The 22,072-nt window shown below is 36.2% G+C and overlaps 1 protein-coding gene across 3 annotated transcripts in view; it reads right to left on the bottom strand.

Annotated features, from left to right (window-relative positions):
* The window catches only part of PPP3CC (protein phosphatase 3 catalytic subunit gamma), a 91,724-nt gene that overhangs the window by 21,196 nt on the left and 48,456 nt on the right, over nucleotides 1-22,072 (bottom strand). For all 3 annotated transcript variants that reach the window (XM_082842269.1, XM_082842270.1, XM_082842268.1), the window contains exons 4-8: nucleotides 17,351-17,462; nucleotides 8,057-8,202; nucleotides 6,115-6,254; nucleotides 3,284-3,361; nucleotides 2,955-3,049 (exon numbers count right to left, since the gene is read on the bottom strand). In XM_082842269.1, the coding sequence (XP_082698395.1) occupies nucleotides 2,955-3,049; nucleotides 3,284-3,361; nucleotides 6,115-6,254; nucleotides 8,057-8,202; nucleotides 17,351-17,462 (571 nt within the window). The remainder of the gene's footprint in view (nucleotides 1-2,954; nucleotides 3,050-3,283; nucleotides 3,362-6,114; nucleotides 6,255-8,056; nucleotides 8,203-17,350; nucleotides 17,463-22,072) is intronic.

Genomic DNA, 22,072 nt, shown 5'->3' with positions numbered 1-22,072 from the left:
CTCTTAATTATTCTTACTATGATCATAAATAGAATAGGGTATAATAGTTCTCTAGAAATGACAGTTATAGGTCATCTCCTGATTCCTGTCTCTTTGCTTATTGCAGGATAGCCTAGTATTCTCAAAATTAAAGTCACTGGATGTTTAAAATGTACACCATAGATTATAAAGAAAATATATGAAAATAGGATTTTCAGCTTTTAAGAAGCTTCTAATACTGGTTACAATGTACATGTCCCATTATTTTCAAGTATATGTATTTTACTTAGGTTAGATGAATATGTAAATATTCAACAACTCCCTCAATCTACACAAGAAAAAGAGGTGGGAGGTGGACACAAAATAGAAATAGAGATGTTTAAAAATCATGACTTAAAGGTCTTTCATGTAACCAGTGGAACTAAGAAATGCCTGTTGGTACCAATAAGTCTAAAGAATATACAAGAAAGAAAAACAACAGTAAAAGAAAGAGAAGAAGGAAAGGGGGATAGAGTTGCTTTCTTCAAGAAAAGAGATACTTGTGCAGTGAATAACTGAGTACCACCAGAGATTATTTTAGATGCCACATGCCCCCCTCCCCCCGGCCAAAGGTTAAGAAACAACCAAGGAAAATAAGATTGTTTCAAGGTAAAGTATGTTACCAATTATGTCAAAGCCAACAAAAAACTCAGAATCAACTGTGACTTTAACAGTTTACTAAAGGAATAATAAAGAACAAGACCAGATTAGAATATGGCAAAGAATGAACTGGCAGTTAGTAAGCTAGTAAAGTGATTGCTGATTTAGATGACATGTTTCAGATTAGCACACTGATAAATCCACTGAGCAATCAATAGACACTTTTTTTTTTTTTTTTTGGCCAACGCTGTGCAGCTTGCAGGATCTTGGTTCTCCGACCAGGGACTGAACCCGGGCCCCTGGCAGTGAAAGTGCCAAGTCCTAACCACTGGACTGCCAGGGAATTCCCTCAATAGACACTTTTAATAGTAAGGTTAATAAAGGAAGTAAGAAGGGAAAATCTTCATCATAGATAAGAGGACTAGGGACACTGTCCTTGAGGAAGTTTGACAACATAAGTGGCACATACTATTCATAAGGGAGGAAACGAGAACAAAAACTAAGTCTCTAATGTATTGGAAATATTAGGAAAAAGGAAATAAGAAAGAATGGAGTTAGGGAGAAGCAGAGTATTATAGGATAGCTAAGACTCAGGAAAGATTGACGAGTAGCAAAAAGAAAATATAAGACTGGAAGAGAATTTAAGTCAAAGAAATGTCTTTTTAAAATGGACAGCAAGTCACTAAGGACATTCAGAGATAACTGTTCCAAAACAGATTGAAATGAGATGTGCCATTTCATAGTCTACTCTGAAATAGAGGAAGTAGTAAATATATTGTGGGCCTCTTTTAAACTTCTCTCCCAAACTGCATATACAAGATATGACTATAAAGTAATGAGACTTAAGAAACCACCAACGACAAACACACCAGACCTTATATATCAGATGAGTGTGGTCCTTTGCTGTAATCACACCAGGCACAATAACAGTAGAATGTTATAATAGTAGAGCAATTTATAGTTTGACCAATGTTTTTAATATTCATTTTGACTATTCCAACTTATCTCCAACAAGCCTATATCACAGTTATTTTAAGGACAAACTGAGGCTCAGAGAAGTTAAGTATCTCATTAACTGTGAATTTAAAAGTGAAGCAGGACTAGACTAGGATTTCTGACTCCTAGCTCAGTGCTCTTATCAATATACCTTGCTGCCTTACCGTATATTTAATCCAAAGATGCTGCCATCACTCAAAACGTTTCTGGAACTCCTCTTTTGGAATTGCCTCCAGAGCCATTTTATAAGCAACACAAGAAAAACCAGTCTCATTACCTTATAATCATACCTTGTTCCTGACCCCAAATGGTATCGTCTAGCTTGATCACTCACCTTATTCATCAGTCTTGACTCCGAATGACTTTTGGCTGTTCCAAAAATCAAATCCACCCTCAAAGGACGAAGATTTCCCATCATTGAGGATAATCAAAAGAATGTGTCGCAGACTCTGAAGGCAATGCCAAAAGAGGAGTTCCAAAAATGTTTGAACAATGGGCAGCATTGTTGGAATAAGTGTATAACCTCCCAAGGTAACTACCTTGAAGGGACAATACTCACTTGGATATATTTGTTCTGGCATGTTTGTTTAAAAGTTCTATTATTTTATAGTCATACAGCAAAATAGTTACAGAGGCATGTTACAGAGGAGGTTTTTAAGTAGACCACTGCCCTGATACAAAACTTATGAACTAGGAATCATAAATGTTAAATTTAAAAAAATGACTAAAATAGACTAAAAGTCTTAGAAGTAGAATTTCTGGATCAAAAGGCATGTGTATATCCAATTATCTTTTTTATATGGGAAACTGAGGTTAAGAAAGATTATATGACTTACCTAAAGTCACACTATTAGTTTCTGGCAGGGCTTGGACTAAAATGAAGATTTTTCTGACTTTTTGTAGAGTATTCATTCTAACAGTATTATTTCTTAAGAGCAAGAACAGCTTAACAGACAGACATTAAAACACTAAACAGTGACATTTTATTGAGGTAGTACTGTTATAAATAAATTAAATTCACCAAAACCAATAATTTATGCTGACTTTTCTAACCTGAACCTGAAGTAATTTATTCTTCTTATATTTTGATTCAGTAGTATAAATCAGACCTATTGTAATCATTATTTATACTCACAAAGAGCCCAGTAATCCTTAGGAGATGAAAACCAAGCAGAAGCCCAAATTCTAAGTTTCTTGGCCTTTGTTTCAATTAAGACCCTTTTTTTTCTTATTTAAAATTTATATATATTCAGAAAATTACCTATGCACATACATATTCAACTAGAGCTCACATATACTCACTCACAAATTCAAACTCAAGTATTGCTGGTCTCCTTTACCTTTATTGTTATAGACATCTAGGTAATTGGGGGCAGAGAAAATAGTAATGAGTGATGGAAAGCCTGTCGTTTGGCTCTTCCTGTACATTCGATACCTGGAAGAGAAATGACAGCCCGTCTGTCTTGATGTTAAAGGCAAAAACTTTTCAGTGCTGTTTGGTACAGTTGGTTGTTTTTGTTTGTTTGTTTTTGGTTTTGGCCACGCCACACCACAAGTAGGATCTTACTTCCCTGACCAGGGATTGAACCCGTGCCCCCCTGCAGTGGAATGTGGAGTCTTAACCGCTGGACCACCAGGGAAGTCATGGTACAGTTTTAATATAACTTACCCAGCATCTTGGGCTTCATGGGCTCTGATTATTGATAACAGATTATTGTTCTGCAAAAATTCACAAACTGCAGGGTAACTGAAAAAGAAAATAGAAAACACAAATCCAGAATTAAAACACTTGTTTTTTAATAGGAGAAAGGGGAAAAGTCAAGATGAAATGAGTTGAACTTGTTTCAAAATTATAGGTTTTCATTACCACTGAACTTTTATTAATAGCTTAGCAATCATCACTCTCGTTTTTCCATGTCACTGATATTCCTCATTCCAGATCAAGGACACAGATAACAGACAACCCTAGGACAGAAGCAGAGTTCCCCCACCTTTTTTTTTTCTTAACCCACACAATAATAATACAACACCAAAACTTTTCTTGGTATCTTGATATAAAAAAAAGTATCACAGCAGTGTGTGTGTGTGTGTGTGTGTGTGTGTGTGTGTGTGTGTGTGTAGTAGGTGTTAAAAACCGAACACACAATTTTCAAATTGTATAACTGTTAGAAAAGTTAAAGAACCTACTTATAGCTTCACAGGTAATATCAATATCAAGATGATATTATGCAGGAATATTTCAGGAGCAAATACAAATACTATATCCAACCTTATTCAAATGAAAGGTATGATATTTGCATCTCTCCTATCGTATTCTCTTAGCACTAGTACCTTTCTGAATGGCAAATGTTTGATACGAAGAACTGGAGAATACAAAATTATCCTAGAATTATCCAAGTGTTAATTATTTAATTTATGTTTAATCTTTGTTTCTTATGTTCACTAGAAAAAGTAAGTTTTAAAATAGGCTGCACATTCACGTGGCATAAAATTAAAAGATATAAAAAGTTATACAGTGAAATGTCTCCCTCCATCTTACCTCTATCTTCCAGCTACCCTGGAAGCAACCAATGTTCTTGGTTTCTTTGAGTGCCCTTTCAGAGATACCATATTCAATTTCAAGCAATTATGCACACACATATGCACACCCCCCCTTTTAGAAATGTCATCAGACGGTACACATAGCTTTTTACTATGTCTTTTTTTTCACTTTACACTAGTGATTATTCCAACCAGTATACAAAGGATTTGTTTTCTTTTTTTCATTTTTAAAAAACAGCCTCATTGCATTGTCTGGTACATTCCATTGTCTGGATGTACAAGCATTTATTTAACTAGTCTCCTATTGAACGTTTAGGTTGTTTAAAACCATCATCATAAATAATGCAACAATGAAAAACTTGTACATGCATTTTACACCTTTTCAAGTACAGCTGATTCCTATCATTTGCAGTAGCTGTGTTCTATAAAGTTGCTGCAAAAACTGAGTTAGTGAATACTGAACGACTGCTCCTAGGGGAAATGCAGGGTTTCGGTTCTGTGAGCCTCTGGTCACAACGTTTTCGTCAACTAATCAACACATAGCCTTGTTTTATGTGTGTTTCTGTGTAAAGTCACCTTATTTAATGTATACTGTTGATTCATTAACATGGGACTCATGGCCAACAGTGCCATAACTCATTCCTGAATGGAGCTTATATAACACATCACAGCCTTCTTGCACATAGGAACACTAGATAGCACTTCAGCAGTATGCTTGGGGCCATTTTAAACAGCAAAACACCAACAAAAAATGTGGGAAATGTTTCACTAAATAGACCACAAAAAGAATACTTGCTTACAGTATGAGAGCTGAAACAAGAGGCAGAGCAGCTGCACGTTCAACCTCAGCCGGAACGTGCACAGGGTGTCTCAAGTTTTCCGTTGCTCTGTACAGTTGAATGTCTGTGAATGACTGGAAGTGTTGTGAGTATTGATTCCAGGGTTACAAATAAATCTTAGCAAGTAGGCAAATTTGCAAATCAGAATTCGTGAATAATGAGGACTGACTGTATAGCCACAGGATTACATTTTAGAAGTAGAAATTCTGGAACAAAAGCCATGGCCATTTATAATTGAGAGATGTTGTCAAGCTCACTGCCATAGAAATTGTACCAATTTATAATGTGCTAAAAATAAAAGTTTTATGTTCCTTATTTTAAGCAATGTAAAGAGAAGTAAAATTTAAATGACTTCATCATATTAGTCACTGCTAAAGTTGGCAGAATGGAATGAAAAAAGTTTACTTAGAAGAATGTTAAAACTATGGCAAAACTGAGGCTTCCTTTTGTGTGCAGGATTTCATTTAATGAATGCATTATCTTAGGCAATTATCAAAGATTTTTCAGGGTACTAAATACAGGTATTATTTATCAGAATAAAATATTTGGATTTTTTAAAAATTCAGGCTTCAAACTTCCCTGAATCTCCCTAATTTGGAGTGGCAAAGCACAATGAAAGCTCACATATGAGATTTAAGACAACAACCAACTTCCAGGAAATGTCCTGGGCTTAGTTCACAATGTCCTGTTCTTTTTATATCTTTGCCAATACCGGTGGTTCCAAAAGCTGGAGAGCTTTCTAAAAAAATAACAGGATTCCCTTGTCTCAGGCTTACTGAATCAGAATCTCTGAGGGAAGAGCCAAGAAATCTTTATTTTTAAAAAAGTCAATAGATGATGTTTGGGAACAAATAATCTAGATCATTTAAAGTCAGACAACAATATTTAAGCACTGCAAGATGTTCTATTCAGTCGTGTTCAGTATATTACACTTATTAGGGCATAATACCTAGTAAAATATAAAAAACAAAACAGAGTTTTCTGCCTTCAATTAATCAAAAAATTAAATAGAAGTCCCTGAGCGACACAAATTCAAGATACAAAATATGTAGTTAAAAATAATTTGATAAAATATGTTACAATTTCCTTTTTCTAATTTTCTAACTGAGGATTAGCTTACCTGTAAAAATAAGAGCACCCTCGGACCGTGTTGTGGGTATAGTGTTCCAAGGTCTTTTCATTGCCATAATCCTCTGAGGGATCAGACCAAAGCAGGTCACACACTGGCCCAAAGGCTGGAGGTTCTTTAAACCTGTCTAACTAGAAGACACGTAAAAGCCAAAAGAAGAAAAATCATGAAAGCAAAAGAGCTTTTGGAAAATGGTATGGGTCAAAAAACACCTTTCCACCCATAAGAATGTATTAGGAGAGTGGGCGGTAAGCCCCTAAAGAATTTTCCTTTAGGAAGAAAATGAACATTTAATAAATGTAGATACAATTTTTATTTGTTTTTGGTATTAAATTTTAATAAATATCCCTATCCCTACAGTAGAAAAGGACCTCCTTACATCCTAATCTTAAAAGCGGTGCTCATTTAATTTGAATGTGAAATCAATCACTATAGAAACATACTATTTATTAGAAAGACCCTGTAAAGTTTATTTCAATTGCCTAGGTGAGCCAATGTTACCATGACAGCAGGAAGGGTTTTGAGTGGTTCTGTTCATTGTTTATCTCATTCCAATGGAGATTTCTTTATTTTAAAGAATGCTAGTTTTATTTTGCAAAAGGCTTTCATCCTTTCCATTCTATTCAGTGGAGGCATTTCAATATAAGTTATTAATTCAAGCCTTTAGTCACTGCTGCTTTGGTTAACGCATGAAAGCCAAGAGAAAACAAGTAACTAGGATAACTGAATGCCAAGAAGAGAACCTCTACTAAGTGAAAGGGGAGCTTTATATTAATACAATTGATTCAGAATTGTAAAATTCAAGATTTACTATGTAAAAGAGAAATGTTGTTTATTTAATAACACGGCAGCAGAAAAGGCTGTGCATACAGGCATACACCCTCTTACCTTGAGGACAGTAACTTTAATTCAGAGAAAAGTTTTACAAACAGAAAATTTTTTAGTTTCAGTACCTATATAAGAGAGGTAAGAGAATACAAGGTACAGAAGAGAAGATGGTGATGTAGAACAATATAAATGAAAAAAGACTGATCACCTTTTTTCAGTCATGAAGATACATAATCCTGAAAATCACAATTACCAACTAAGGCAAGTGTAGCAATTAAACTCTATCATCTGAAATGTCAAAGTCAATGAATTTCAGAGCTGGGAGAGTCCTCAGACCATCCATTTCAACGTCCTCATTTTACAGAGAAGAAAATCTAAGAGGTTAAGTGATTTGGTAAAGGTTACACAATTAATGGCAGTACAGGGATTAGAACCCTGGCTTTCTTCCTTCCTATAGCTACATAATTTAAAGTTTCAGGGTTATACTCAAAATATGTTTCTAGTTGGTAAAAGCACAGACTTCGTTAAAAATCAGACATTTTCTGGGCTTCCCTGGTGGAGCAGTGGTTAAGAATCTGCCTGCCAATGCAGGGGACATGGGTTCGAACCCTGCTCCAGAAAGATCCCACATGCTGGGGAGCAACTAAGCCCGTGAGCCATAACTACTGAGCCTGCGCTCTAGAGCTCGCGAGCCACAACTACTGAGCCTGCATGCCACAACTACTGAAGCCTGCATGCCTAGAGCCCGTGCTCCACAACAAGAGAAGCCACCACAATGAGAAGCCTGCGCACTGCAACAAGGAGTGGCCCCCACTCGCTGCAACTGGAGAAAGTCCATGTGCAGCAACGAAGACCCAATGCAGCCAAAAATAAATAAATAAAATAAATACATTTATTAAAAAAAATTAGACATTTTCTGGAACATATATAGGAAAATGTTAACAGTAGTTATTGCCCAATGACAAGATCACAGGTGATTTCCATTTTCTTACTTTTAATTATCTGTATTTAAAAATTTTCAGCAATAAAGACATATTAGTTGACTGTAATAAAAAACAAAATTAAAAGCATATTTATTCCATGAGACTAATGAAAGATTACTTACTTTCCGAATGTCATCTAAACAAGTAATTTCAGGTGACATTCCTCCATGTACACACAGAAACTGCTGGTTTAAGAGGGCAGCAAGAGGAAGACAGTCAAATGTTTCCATACACGCATCATACACCTGTTCAGAATATTTGATTCGACCTATCAAAAAAGGAAAAACAAAGGAAGAGAGTTAAAATTTATCATACATGAAAAAGGATATATGCCAGTTGATTATGAAGCTACTCCAAAGCCATTTGTTACAGGCAAATTTGAAAACACAATCATCTTTGTACAGGTATTTCTGAAAAGTTGTGGATAAAGGGCAAACAAAATCTCCCTCTTTTTCTACAAGTGTGACCTTGGATTAACTTTCTAGCTCTGTTGTCCTGGAAACCTGATAAGGTGAATGTAATCAGCTGTGTTATTAGGCAACATTTCTTATGGTAAAAATTACCCAATTACCTGGCGGAAGCTATAGCTTTGGGCTTCTCTGAGTGCGGTGACTCGTAAGGTATGTCCCTCGTGGGATCCTGGAAGCTATGCCAATAAAACTTTTACAAGAGATACTGGCACTTGTGATGCATGAGGCTTCTAAGCCAGGGTGGCTCCCTAATCTGCCCAATGTGGATACTGTTTCCTTGCACCTGAGCTGTGACTAGGAGAGGGTGGGAGAAATGGAGGCAAAAGGCAGAAAAGCTCCAGACTGCGGCATGTACTTCTATGACGACTACTCCATGAAAAGGGATGCCTGATGCTGCCCTTCCTGAACTGTACTCTTCTAGGATGGACGCCATGTATGCCCCATGGTCTCTCGTGAGTCTGCATTGGGTCTAAAAAGACTTCCTGGTGGTATTGAAGATATATAAATAGAAACTGAAGTTTTAGGCGTCATCAATAAAATGTCAATAATATTTTTGCTCATGATTTTTAAGGTCTTCAAGCAAATTATGTCCTGATTTTATTTTATGTAAAAATGTTCATCTCAGTGAACTGTATTTTGATGTGGTTGTCATTTTGAGGCTACAGAACAAAAAAACACTCCAGTGGGCAGACAGTGGGTTGGCTTCCACAATTATCTAAAAAGAACAGGTCATGAAATAGTAGTTGGCAGATGGCTTTAGTTTAAAGAGAAAGGGAACGTTTTCTTCTTTGGCCTTGGGTTCAAAAAGCCAATATGCTAGGAGGTGCATACTGGTGGAGATGGCCACAAGTTATACAGGCAGGCAGCCCTACAGAACTGTGAGCTCCTTCTCTTCCAAGATTCTGTGAAGATGAGACAAAGCCTACAGGCCCCAGAGAACAACACTATAGCAAGTGAGTCAGATTATCTAGTTGGTAATTATTTCTGTGGTTATTTTCTTCTTGTAATCTCCATGCTTTTAGAAAAGACATGTTCAAGTATCAGAGCCTGGTCTTGGCAAGGCTTTGGGGAATAATGTGAAGGGTGATGTGTCCAGATTTGGGCCAGAGTGCAGTACATGGGTAGCAGGAATGACTGGAGAGAGACCCCTAAAGGGAAGGTGTAACCAGTGGACCACACTTAAGGTGCTTCATCCCAGAAGGTGAAGACTGTCTACTGCCAATACTGATCAGGATTTGAGGGCATTAAGGGAGGCTGTGAGTTCCTTTATAAACTTTCAGAGCATTCTGTATTACCAACATCAATAAGGAATTCCTTTGTAAGAGTCCTAAGGTTGCATATAGGCACGGATTTTAATTAGTTATTAATTCATGCTCCAAATGCCATTTTACATCAATAAGATGCCTTTCAACCCAAAGAATGACTCAAAAGAGTTCCTTAGCCTACTTCCAGAAGACTACCAAGTCTGGAGAAAGACAGAAAGTAATACAGTGTCCTAACCCATTTTGTAAATTAAAACATAAAGTCACAAATCAAATTAAACAAAGCGCACAACCAAAATGGGTTACAGAATGTTACCATTTAAATTTTCTTAAAGTTTATGAATATGTATATAAATACCAACATTTTTATTTTCTGAGGGGTTAGATTGAAGATGACTTAGTTTAGCTGTATTTTCTAGGATGGATATATAATCCTTGTATAGGAATATTTATTGTTATATCACCTTTATTTTTGAAATCTGTTGAAGGCTCACAATGTACCTGTGCCATCAGTGAGTTAAGTGTTCAACACAGTGGAATGGAGTCTGGAACCTGACTGCCTGGATTCGAACCTCAGCTCCGCCACTTACTAGCAATAGTACTTTGGACGAATTACTTGACTCTCTGTGCCTTTACTTCCTCATCTATAATATAGGCCTAATAATAATACCCACCTACATTACAAGGTTGCTGTGAGGATTAAATGAATTCACATATGTAAAATGCTTTGAATAATGTATGACACAAAGTTGGTTCTATATAAGTGTTAACCAATAAAATTACCTTATTTTACCCTCACTGAAACCCTGTGAAGTAGGTACATAATCTTCATTAAAAAGCTGAGGAAGGGCTTCCCTGGTGGCGCAGTGGTTGAGAGTCCGCCTGCCGATGCAGGGGATGCGGGTTCGTGGCTCAGTCCGGGAAGATCCCACATGCCGCGGAGCGGCTGGGCCCGTGAGCCATGGCCGCTGAGCCTGCGTGTCCAGAGCCTGTGCTCCGCAACGGGAGAGGCCACAACAGTGAGAGGCCCGCGTACCGCAAAAAAATAAAATAAAATAAAAATAAAAAGCTGAGGAAACTGGGCTCACTTGTCCAAAGCTGCAACTAGTAAGTGGCAGAACTAGAACCTGTTCATGCTCTTAACATGATGCAATACTCCTCCCAATCATTATTTTTAAATTAAATATTTAGTAGGAGAATCTAAAGAGCCAAATATATAATTACCAAAGGTTAAATTAGCTGACTCAAGTCTTTTATTTTCATGATAAATTGTAAGATATATCCCACAGTGAAGGAAACATGCACCTCAGTCATAGGTTCACACTGATACAAGTTCTAACTAGTATCAATAATATAACATTAACAAAACAAAATTTTTGAACGTAATTTTGAGAGTCAGCACTATTTGCAGGAAACCATGACCCGGTCTAAACAGTGATTATATATTTGTTTTAATTTTTATTTGCTTTCACTGTTTTTTTAAAACAAAGGTAATAGGTTCAAAAAAAGAAAGGTTCAGAATTAGTGCCTCCTCCCCCTCTTTGCAGGCAATTAGCTTCCTGGGTGTCTTTATAAAGATATTCTACGCATACATATGCAGATATGTATATTTATTCCATTTTCACAACATCCTTTTGTTTTTTAACATAAATGTAGAATATGTACACTGTTTTCACTTGCTCTTTGGACTTCTTTTTTTTAAATAAATTTATTTATTTTGTTTTATTTATTTTACTTTTGGCTGCGTTGAGTCTTCGTTGCTGCACGTGGGCTTTTCTCTGGTTGCAGCGAGCGGGGCCTACTCTTCGTTGCGGTGTGCAGGCCTCTTATTGTGGTGGCTTCTGTTGCAGAGCATGGGCTCTAGGCGTGCGGGCTTCAGTAGTTGTGGCTTGCAGGCTCAGTAGTTGTGGCTCTCGGGCTCAAGAGCACAAGCTCAGTAGTTGTGCCGCACGGGCTTAGTTGGCTCCGCTGCTCGAACCCGTGTCTCCTGCATTGGCAGGCGGATTCTTAACCACTGCGTCACCAGGGATGCCCCTTTTTGTACTTTTCTTTTTTGGCTGTGCTGTGCAGCACGAGGGGTCTTAGTTCCTGGATCAGGGATTGAACCCAGGCACCTGGCAGTGAGAGCACGGAGTCCTAACCACTGCACCGCCAGGGAATTCCCATTTTTTGGACTTAGTAACATATTTTGGAGATCATGCCATATCGTTATATGAAGAGTTTTGGTTTTTTTTAGTATCTATATAATATTTCACTTTATGGATATACCACAATCTAACCACACCAATCTCTTGCTACTATAAGTAATGAACAATGGCAAACATTTATTTATTTCAAAAAAAAAAAATCAACCTGTCATAACAATACTGTTTTCATTAGCAAAATTACAGGAGTTTCTGGAACCTCCTGTAATTTCAGTAAGCTGTTTAACTACACATCAAAAAAGGGGCCCTTGGAAATAAGAAATTAATTTACTTTAGAAATATGGACCCAGAGCTGTGAGATGGAATCATAAAACCACTAGGTTTCTTGCTTTCCAAGTACATAACAATAAAGAGATGTTTTTGCAAAGATAAATGATATGTCAAAAATTAACTGTTATACTTTGCTACTCAAATTATCTCTGGATTTGAAAGAAATTTTTAAAATCTCTGCAATATAAAGCACTTTCAAACTTGATATAAGAAAAGAAAAGCCTCCACCTGCCCCTCCTAGAAATATTAACAAGATTGCAGCTGCACAATTTGGAACTAAGCATCATTTAACAGTAATTATAAGGTGCTGATTATAAATGTTACAGTGGCCCTTTAAGAAAGATCAGCTTATCAGTAAAAACACTCATGCAAAGTGGCACGCATGCTCTTTCCTTATATAGGAACAAAATTTGAAATTGTACTTGAATTTGTGTGCTTATTCCAAGATTTATTAACATTTCGGATGCAGCATTAGAATGAATTAGAATGAAACAGGAGTATATTGGCAGATAAGAGAAAAAGAAAGAAACGTGGTTTAACTAAATTACAGCTGTGAAAAGCAAAGAAAAACCTGAAATAAGAAATCCTGTGCAAAATGACACACTCAAAATGTTTCCCAAACCTATTGTTCTATTTTCTGAAAACAGTCTGAACCAATTATACTAATCAAATAAAGAACTCTGAAAAAACAGAGGAAGAATTAGATAGAATGTTACCGAAAAAACATGAATCTTAATTCAGAGGCATCCATACACAGTTTTTTCTTCATTACTTATCTATTGCCAAATATTGAGCATTCCAGGGCCTTTGTTAACTGCTTGATAGGCACTGTTTAATTTTCCCAGGTAAAGAAACAGAGGTGTAATGAGGACCACCTTAATATTTGGCTTAGAAAAACAATGCAAAATATTTCCAATTTTTAAAGTACTTGATGAAGTGGTTCTCAAATGACAAACAGTAGATACTTTCCAAGCCTCTGGAAGAGGTGTTCTTAACCAGCAGTGTGCTACAGAATTACCTGGGATGCTTTAAAAAGCCTTTTAAATGCTTGGCCCTAAATGGATAATTTGAAAGTTACCAGTTTAAAAAATTGTTATAATAGTATTACATAGTGGTGATGAAAAGCTAATTCACGGAGTCCTATGGGAAGATAAAAAATTAAAAGTACTAGTCCTCCTGATCCAGTTTCCCACAGGTAATCACTGTTACCAATTACTTCTGCACCTTATATACTTTTAATTTACAAAGGAGATCACACTATACGTGTTCTGCAAATGGCTTCCATCACCTAACAATATATCTGAACAGCTCTCCATATCAGTACATCTAGATCCACCTTGATCTTACAACAGCTGCCTACCATTCCATTTTTTAGATATATTATCCCTTATTATTATTTTTTTGCTATTACAATTAATAATATAATGAACATCCTTATACATCCATATCTTCTTATCTTTTTGAGTATATAGTGTGGTAGGCAGAATTCTAAAATGACCTGCAATGACCTATACCTTTGTATAATCTGTGCCCCTTTGAGTGGGTGGAACTTGGAAATACGCTGAGACTCCCATGATTATGTATCATTATGGCAAAAGGGAGATTTTCCTGGATGGGCCTGACCTAATCAGGTGAGCCTCTGAAAAGCAGAGGGTTTTCTCCAGCTGGCTGATCACAGAAGAGGAAGGCAGAGAGTGCATTTGGGCTCTAGAAACTGAGGGCAGTTTCTAGCCAACAGCTAGCAGGAAAATAGGGGCCTTAATCCTACAGTCAATAAGGACCACCAACAACTAGTGAGCTTGGAAGACACCAAGCTCCAAATGAGAACACAGCCCTTGGTGACACCTTAATTTTGGCCCATTGAGACCCAGAGCAGCAAATTTAGCCGTACTGTGCCTGGACTTCTGACCTGCAGTAACTATGAGATAACAAATGTGCTGTTTTAAGCAGCTGAATTTGTGGTAATTTGTTATGCAGTATTAAAAAATAAAGATACAGGGCTTCCCTGGTGGTGCAGCGGTTAAGAATCCGCCTGCCAATGCAGGGGACACGGGTTCGAGCCCTGGTCCAGGAAGATCCCACATGCCACAGAGCAACTAAGCCAGTGCGCCACAACTGAAGCCTGCACACCTAGAGCCTGTGCTGCACAACAAGAGAAGCCACCGCAATGAGAAGACCGTGCACCACAACGAAGAGTAGCCCCCGCTCTCCGCAGCTAGAGAAAGCCCGCATGCAGCAACAAAGACCCAATGCAGCCAAAAATAAATAAAAATAAAAATAAAAAAATTAAAAAAAGAAAAGATACAATCTTCATGATAAACTCCTAGAAGCCAAACTGCTGGGTCAGAAATTTTTACGGATATTGCAAAATTACTCTTCAAGTACTTTACACCAATTTAAACACTCACCAACAGTAGATCTAATTTATTTTAAACTTCCTGGTTAATTACTGATTTAAAGTGTTTATTTCAATAAGTTCCAAGGCCTGGAATGATCTATATCTTGCCCATTTGTAGCTGACTTTTCTCTCACAGGGTTTTTAAGTGTTCACACTCTAAAATTTCTTTCAATAAGAAAGACCTTTCATTTCAGGCGTTACTAGGAGGAAGGCTGTCATCACAACTGCTAACTTCAATGTAGGAAGCTACTGGTAACAAGAGTTAAAATGAGCATTGGGAACATTCTCCAGTTGTAAGTAGAGGGATTTTGTGGCAGCTGAATAAACTGAGTCTCTGAAAACAAATTTCAAAGTTTTTTTCAACTTTGAATATTCTTTTGGTAATAAAACTTCAAATATAATATATTCCTCCAAGATGATAATCTGAAGAGAAATCTGAATAGGACACAAAGTAAAATCCATGATCAAAATATCAATTATATGAACAATAAAGGTTTTTTTTTTTTTTTTTTGGCCACACCACATGGCAGGTGGGATCTTACTTCCCTGACCAGGGGAGGAACCCTTGCCCCCTCGCAGTGGAAGTGCAGTCTTAACCAGTCGACCGCCAGGGAAGTCCCAAAGCATTTTTATATATTCAGGATTATGGGGGGAAAGAGGTAGATTTTAGAGCTAGACAAGAGATTATTCTACCTTTCTTACTTTATAAAGAATGTACTAACACTTTAGAAATGAAAAAAGGTATAATTCTGTTTTCTATTTCAGTATTTTCCTTTCACTATAACAATACAAAAATTCCATGTAGTATAAACTGATATATAATTTTTCTGAGTGCTAGAGTATGTACCAAAAGTCTTTAAAATGTTCATGCCCGGACACCTAGTAATTCTTTTCTGAGAGTCTATTCTAAAGATATAAATCACAAAGAATCATTCATTCAACAATTTAATTCAACCAATATTTGTTAAGCATCTACTATGACTTATTACATAGTGTTCTGGAAAAACAACAGAGAACAAAACACCACCCTGCTGTCATGCAGCTTAAATTCTGGTGGGAGAGAAAGACAGTAAATAAATAAATATATTAAAAATATATAAATTATATATATATAGGATATATCAAAATTTCAGGTATTGATAGATGCTATAGAAAAAAAAAGTAGGGTATGAGAATAAAGTGATGAGATTTTAATTTAGAAAAAGCAACCAGGGAAGAAAATCTCTGAGGCTATGACACGAATGAAGTAAGGATGTAGGTCTTCTAAGCAGATACACACCTGGGGAAACAAGAGATGATACATGCAAATGTCCAGAGGCAAGTTCTCCCAAACAAGCCCAATATAGTCACCATCATGCTGCATGTTACTTAGAGCCAATTTTGAGTACCTAGATTCTGGTCAAAGAAATCTGTGAGGTTTTTGGTTTTGTTTTTGCTTCGCCTCATGGCTTGAGGCTTTGCAGGATCTTAGTTGGGCCAAGTGGAAGTGGAAGTGGAAGCACGGCATCCTGACCACTGGACCACCAGGGAATTCCCTGTTTTTGTTTTTTAAATCAGCTTGTAATGTTTTGAGTTTCAAAATATTCTACCTTTAATAATAAATTTTTTTTTACTATTACAGTATTACTTATAGTTGGAATCAACCTAAATGTCCTACAGTTGCTACTAAATTGGCCACACACGATAGTACATTCATAAGATGGAATACTTTAAAAACATTAATATTATATTTTAAAGTCATGTTAAAAAATATTTAATAAAATGGAAAAATGCTATTACATAACATGAAAAGAACAGTTTATTAAACAGTACATATACTATGAGCCCAACTTTATTGCAAAAATATATACAGTTGGCTCTCCATATCCACAGGTTCTGCATCCACGGATTCAACCAACTGCGGAACTAAAATATTTGGGGAAAAAAAAAATTCCAGAAAGTTCCAACATGCAAAACTTAAATTTGCAGTGGGCCAGCAACTATTTACATAAAATTTACATTGTATTTACAACTATTTACATGGCATTTGTATTAGGTATTATGAATAATCTAGAGATGACTTAAAGAATACAGGAGAATACATGAAGGTTATATGGAAATACTATATGCCATTTTAGATAAGGGACTTGAGAATCTGCGGATGTGGGTATCTGTGGGGGTCCTGGAACCAATTCCCCGGAAATCAAGGGAGGATTGTATGGATATAGATATATCTGAACTATTTCATGATAGGTTTGTTTTTTTTTGGTTTTTTTTGTTTTTTTTTTGCAGTACACGGGCCTCTCACTGCTGTGGCCTCTCCCGTTGCAGAGCACAGGCTCCAGACGCACAGGCTCAGCGGCCATGGCTCACGGGCCCAGCCCCTCCGCGGCATGTGGGATCTTCCCAGACCGGGGCACGAACCCACGTCCCCTGCATTGGCAGGTGGACTCTCAATCACTGCGCCAACACGGAAGCCCAATGATAGGTTTTTATGTATACAGAAAAGAATAGAAGACTATATACCAAATAGTGAGATAATAGTGATTAATTTTAAGTGGTGTAATTGTGGACAATTTATATCTTCGGACTTTTTAACGTTTTCCAAATATCCTAAATGTATTACTTATAGACCCAGGGGGATACTCAAAAGTTATTTTCAAAACAAGTGTTAAAAAGTGGAATCTAAGTTCTCACCAGAAAACAAAACAAAACAAAAACAAAAACAGAACAGGAAGCATTTAAGGTCCATTAGTTTGTTTTCTTTGTGTTTAATTCGCTGGGACTGGCTAAAGGATAACTTAAAAAGTTCTGGAGGAGTGATTATACTTACATTCCTGTTTGAAGGTGAAATATTCTGTAAGATGCCTGCATTCATGATTTCCTCGAAGCAGAAACAATGTTTTGGGATGATTAATCTTTAAACTCCATAAAAACAGCACACACTACAAGACAAACACAAGGATAAAATTTTTATTTTTGATCACAATAACACATAAAGACAATTTATACAAATTCAAATGACTTGCTATAATGGCGTATCTCTTTGATATTCCCAAGTTGAAACATGAAGAATTCCAGCTTTTGAGTGTGTTGTGCTGTTGCCCTAGAATTTGTCTTTTTTGTTGTTTTTGGTTTTGTGGGTTTTCTTTTTTTTTTTGGCTGTGCCACATGGCATGTGGGATCTTAGTTCCCTGACCAGGGATTGAACCCGTGCCCCCTGAAGTGGAAGCACAGAGTCCCAACCACCAGACCTCCAGGGAACTCCCTGCCCTAGAATTTGAAAGAACGTAAGAGTGTAGCCTTCATAGAAATCTCTTAATTTCTGTTCCAATGTTCCATCCAAATATCTAGATCTCTACAGTAAAGTCACCCACACACATACCTTAGTCCTAAAACCTGTATTTTATTTAGTGGAGAAACAGTAGAGACATTTCCACTAAAATCAGGAACAAGGCAAGGATATCCACTAATACCACTACTATTCAACATTGTACTAGAGGTATTAGCCAACTGAATTAGACAAATCAGTTAGAGGCTTAACAATGAGTAAAGAAAAACAAAAACTATCTCTATTTGCAGATGATATAATAGCATACCTGATAAACTCCAGAAGAATCAATGATACAACTAACTAAACTAATAAAAAATTCAGTAACATGCAAGAATATAAAATTAACATACAAAATAGCCTTCATATACACAAACAATAAGTGGGACACAATGCTAGACAAAACTCCATTTACAATAGCAGCAAAGAAGATTAACTACATAGGAATAAATTTAACAAGAAATGTATAAAACTCATACCAGGAAAAAGTTAAAAAAACACTCCTGAAAGACACAAAAGTAGACATGAACAAATGGAAAGACATTCCCTGTTTTTGGATAGGATGATTCAGCATTGAAAGATTACAGTTCTTGGGACTTCCCTGGCGGTCCAGTGGTTAAGCCTCTGCGCTCCCACTGCAGGGGGCCAGGGTTCCATCCCTGGTCGGGGAACTAAGATCCCACATGCTGCACAGTGCAGCCAAAAAAAAGAAAAAAGAAAAGATTATAGTTTTTCCTAGTTTATAAACCCATTACATTTCCAATAAAAATACCATAAGCTATTTTATGGAGTTTGACAAGTTGATAATAAAATTTATATGGCAAAATAAACATGTAAGAACAGCCAGGAAACAGCCAGAAAAACACTGAAAAAGATGGTTAAAACATACTATAAACTTCCTAAATTAAAATAGTGGTCCTGGCACTATATGTAGATAAATATACCAGTGGAATAAAATCGGTCAGAAATTAATGCACGTACAATAAAAATTTGAGATATAAGAAAGGTGGCACCCTAAATCACTGGAGAAATGATGAGCTTCTTAAGAAATGTCTGTGGGACAACTGGTGCTATTTCAAAAAACAATTAGAACCATATCTCACATAATGAATAACAAATGGATAAGGGATCTAAATATCAAAATGCAACCATACAAGTTCTAGAAGAAAACATGAGGTGAGTTTTCTTTAGCTTTAGTGTACGGAAAAACTTTAAAACTAATGACTAAAAGTCCAAAGGCAAAAAAAGAAAAGATGGGTAAATTTGACTACATAAAAATAATTTGCATGGTATAAAACAATTCGGCAAGAACTGACAAAACCACATATACATTTAACTTTTGACCACATCTAGGAGCCTACCCTGAAGAAACACTTCCAACAATAAGAAAATACATACACACAGGTTGCAGTGTTGTTTGTAACAGCAAAGTATTTGAAACAACCTAAATGACCATACAAAGGAGAGAGGCTGAGCAAATTATGATACATCCACACAATGAAGTACTATGAAGCTATGAAAAAAAACATGAGAAAGATCTCTCTATAAACTGATTTGGGGCAATTTCTAGGATACACTGTTAAGAAAAAAGCAAAATGAAAGAGTATCTACAGTATGCTACTGTTTATGTAATAAAGAAGGGGTATAAGAAAAACATATATTAGCTGCTCATTTGTGCATAAGAAATAAGGGAAAGATAAATCATAAACTAAAGAGACTGGTTACCTAGAGCAGGCATAGAGGAAATGGGTGGAAAGAAGTGGGGACTGGGAACAGGTTAGGAGGGATGAGGCCGGAGTGACACTTCTCAAAGCATACCTCTTCAGATAGGTTTGACCTCTAGAACCACAGTAATTAAAATTATTTGGGTATTAAAATTACTCAAAATAAGTATTTAAATCAACCAGCATGTGATAGAAATCCCAAATATAATGTGAACAGTAACAAATGAGCCTAACTGTATTATAAATGGATAACAAAGTAACAAAGAAAGGGATGGGAGGGGGGAGAACTAATCCAAGTTATATATGTATATAATATATAATATATATATATACACACACACTATATATAACCAAGCTACATATATATATATATATATATATATATAGTGTGTGTACATATATATACGTACGCGTGTGTATATATATATACACACGCGTACGTATATATATCTCCTAGATCCTTCTACTGAGAGGGCCTAGGACCTCAAAATCACTATGTGTATTGATTTGGGGATTACAAATAAATTTTAGTAGGGAGGCATATATACAAATACAGAATCCGTGAATAATGAAAATCAATCGTATAGTCTAATCATAAAATATACATATCTCATTCATATACAGCTTCAAAACATAAGCAAAAATTGACAGGACTATTGTGAGAAACAGATAAATCAATAACTCTAGCTGGAGATTTTGATGCAGACCCAAAAGTAAATCATAGTTCAAGCAAACAAAAATAATCAAACTTATAGAGAACAAGTGAACAAGTACAGAATGCATTATTTTCAAGTATATATGGGATAGTCACAAAAATCTACTGGGTACCACAATAAATTCCAAAGGGAGTCTCAATAAATTCCAAAGAATGAATATTATTCAGATTATGTTCTCTAATTAAATTATGCTAATTAGAATCAGTAACAAAATACTAACTCTAAAAAAATCCCACATGACTGGAAACAAAAAACATACTGCTTCATTGTCTTAGGGTTTAAAGATAATTCTTTAAAAAATGCTGAATGATAATAAAAACAATACATGTCAAAATCTGTGGGACCCAGATAAAGCAGCACTTAAAGGGCAATGTACCTTAATAAGTACATTTATTTTTTAAAACAGATATGCAAATATGTTTGTATATGCTTAACCTATCTCTGAAATGTCATACAAGAAACTCTTAACAGTGATTGTATGGGTGGAATGGCTAATATATGAGAAGATGCTCAGTGTCATTAGTAATTAAAGAAATATTAATTGAAATGACAATAAGATATTACTTTATCATTTTGGTAAATATTAGAAAATGAGATAAAACCAAATTCTGGAAGAGGGACAGGAGGAAATATGAACTCTTAGGTGCTACTGGTAGGAGTACAGACTGGTACAGCTGTTCTGAAGACTGATCTACAATAATCAGTTCAAGTGTTATATGAAGGTAGGTACCCTTTTCCCTAGCAATCCCACTCTTGTTCATAAACCATAGAGAAACTAAAACATGGGACCATAAGTGGATTTATATAAGGGTGTGCTTCACAGCAGTGTTCATGATAGAAAGAAACTGGAGGCAACCTAGTGTCCACCACTGAGAACAGAGAACTAAAATGTCATAGATGTATACTATGGGATACTATGGAGCAGACAGAAACCCAGATAGATCTTAAAAACATACTGACATGTAAAAACAAAAATCAACAGAAAGACAGCTACAGCAGTGATTCTCAGGGTGGTCATATTCATATCAAAGTGTGGTATATCAGCATCACACAGGAACTTGTTAGAATATACATTCTCAGGGTCTATCCCAGACCTAAAGAATCAGAAATTCTGGGGTGGGCTCCAGCAATCTGTTTTTGAACAAGCCCTCCAGGTAATTATGATGCATGCTAAAGTTTGAGAACGACTGAATAGCACCAAAACATTTATGTAAAATTAAAATATTTTTCCCACCAAAACGTTATATATTAAAAAATTAATAATATATGTATTCTGAGGCATATACTAAATACAATAGAAACATGTATAGTTGGGAGAGGGAGTAAGGAAAATAGAGGTCACAGATAAGAAAAACAAAACAAAACAATAGAGGGACTTAGAAAAGACTAGTAATAAATGTGCCATGACCTTAAGAGCTTAATTCAACCAAGATTTCCCTCCTTTTTGAAAGGAAAGACTTCAAAATCCTGAATCCAAATGCTTCTCAAAATGCCTACTCTAAGTCACGAACATCTCCTGCCTATGCTTACTGGATAAGATTACTAACTAGTCTTTCTGGGCTCCCATAGTCAGTCCACCACGTAACAGCCAGAGTAATTGTTTTAAAACATAAATAAATGTGAATATGTCACTTCCATGCTTAACAAACAAATAAACAAACAAAAAAGCTCTAATGGCTTCCCACTGCATTCAGAATAAAACCCAAACTCTACCATGGTTTGCAAGGCCTGACATCATGTAAACCCTGCCTATGTCTCTGATACACTGTCTACATTGTCCCCTT

Source organism: Leucopleurus acutus (genome assembly GCF_964270905.1).
Source record: "Leucopleurus acutus genome assembly, chromosome: 7".
In the NCBI taxonomy this organism is placed as follows: Eukaryota; Metazoa; Chordata; class Mammalia; order Artiodactyla; family Delphinidae; genus Leucopleurus; species Leucopleurus acutus.
This window is presented reverse-complemented; position numbering and strand designations above follow the sequence as displayed.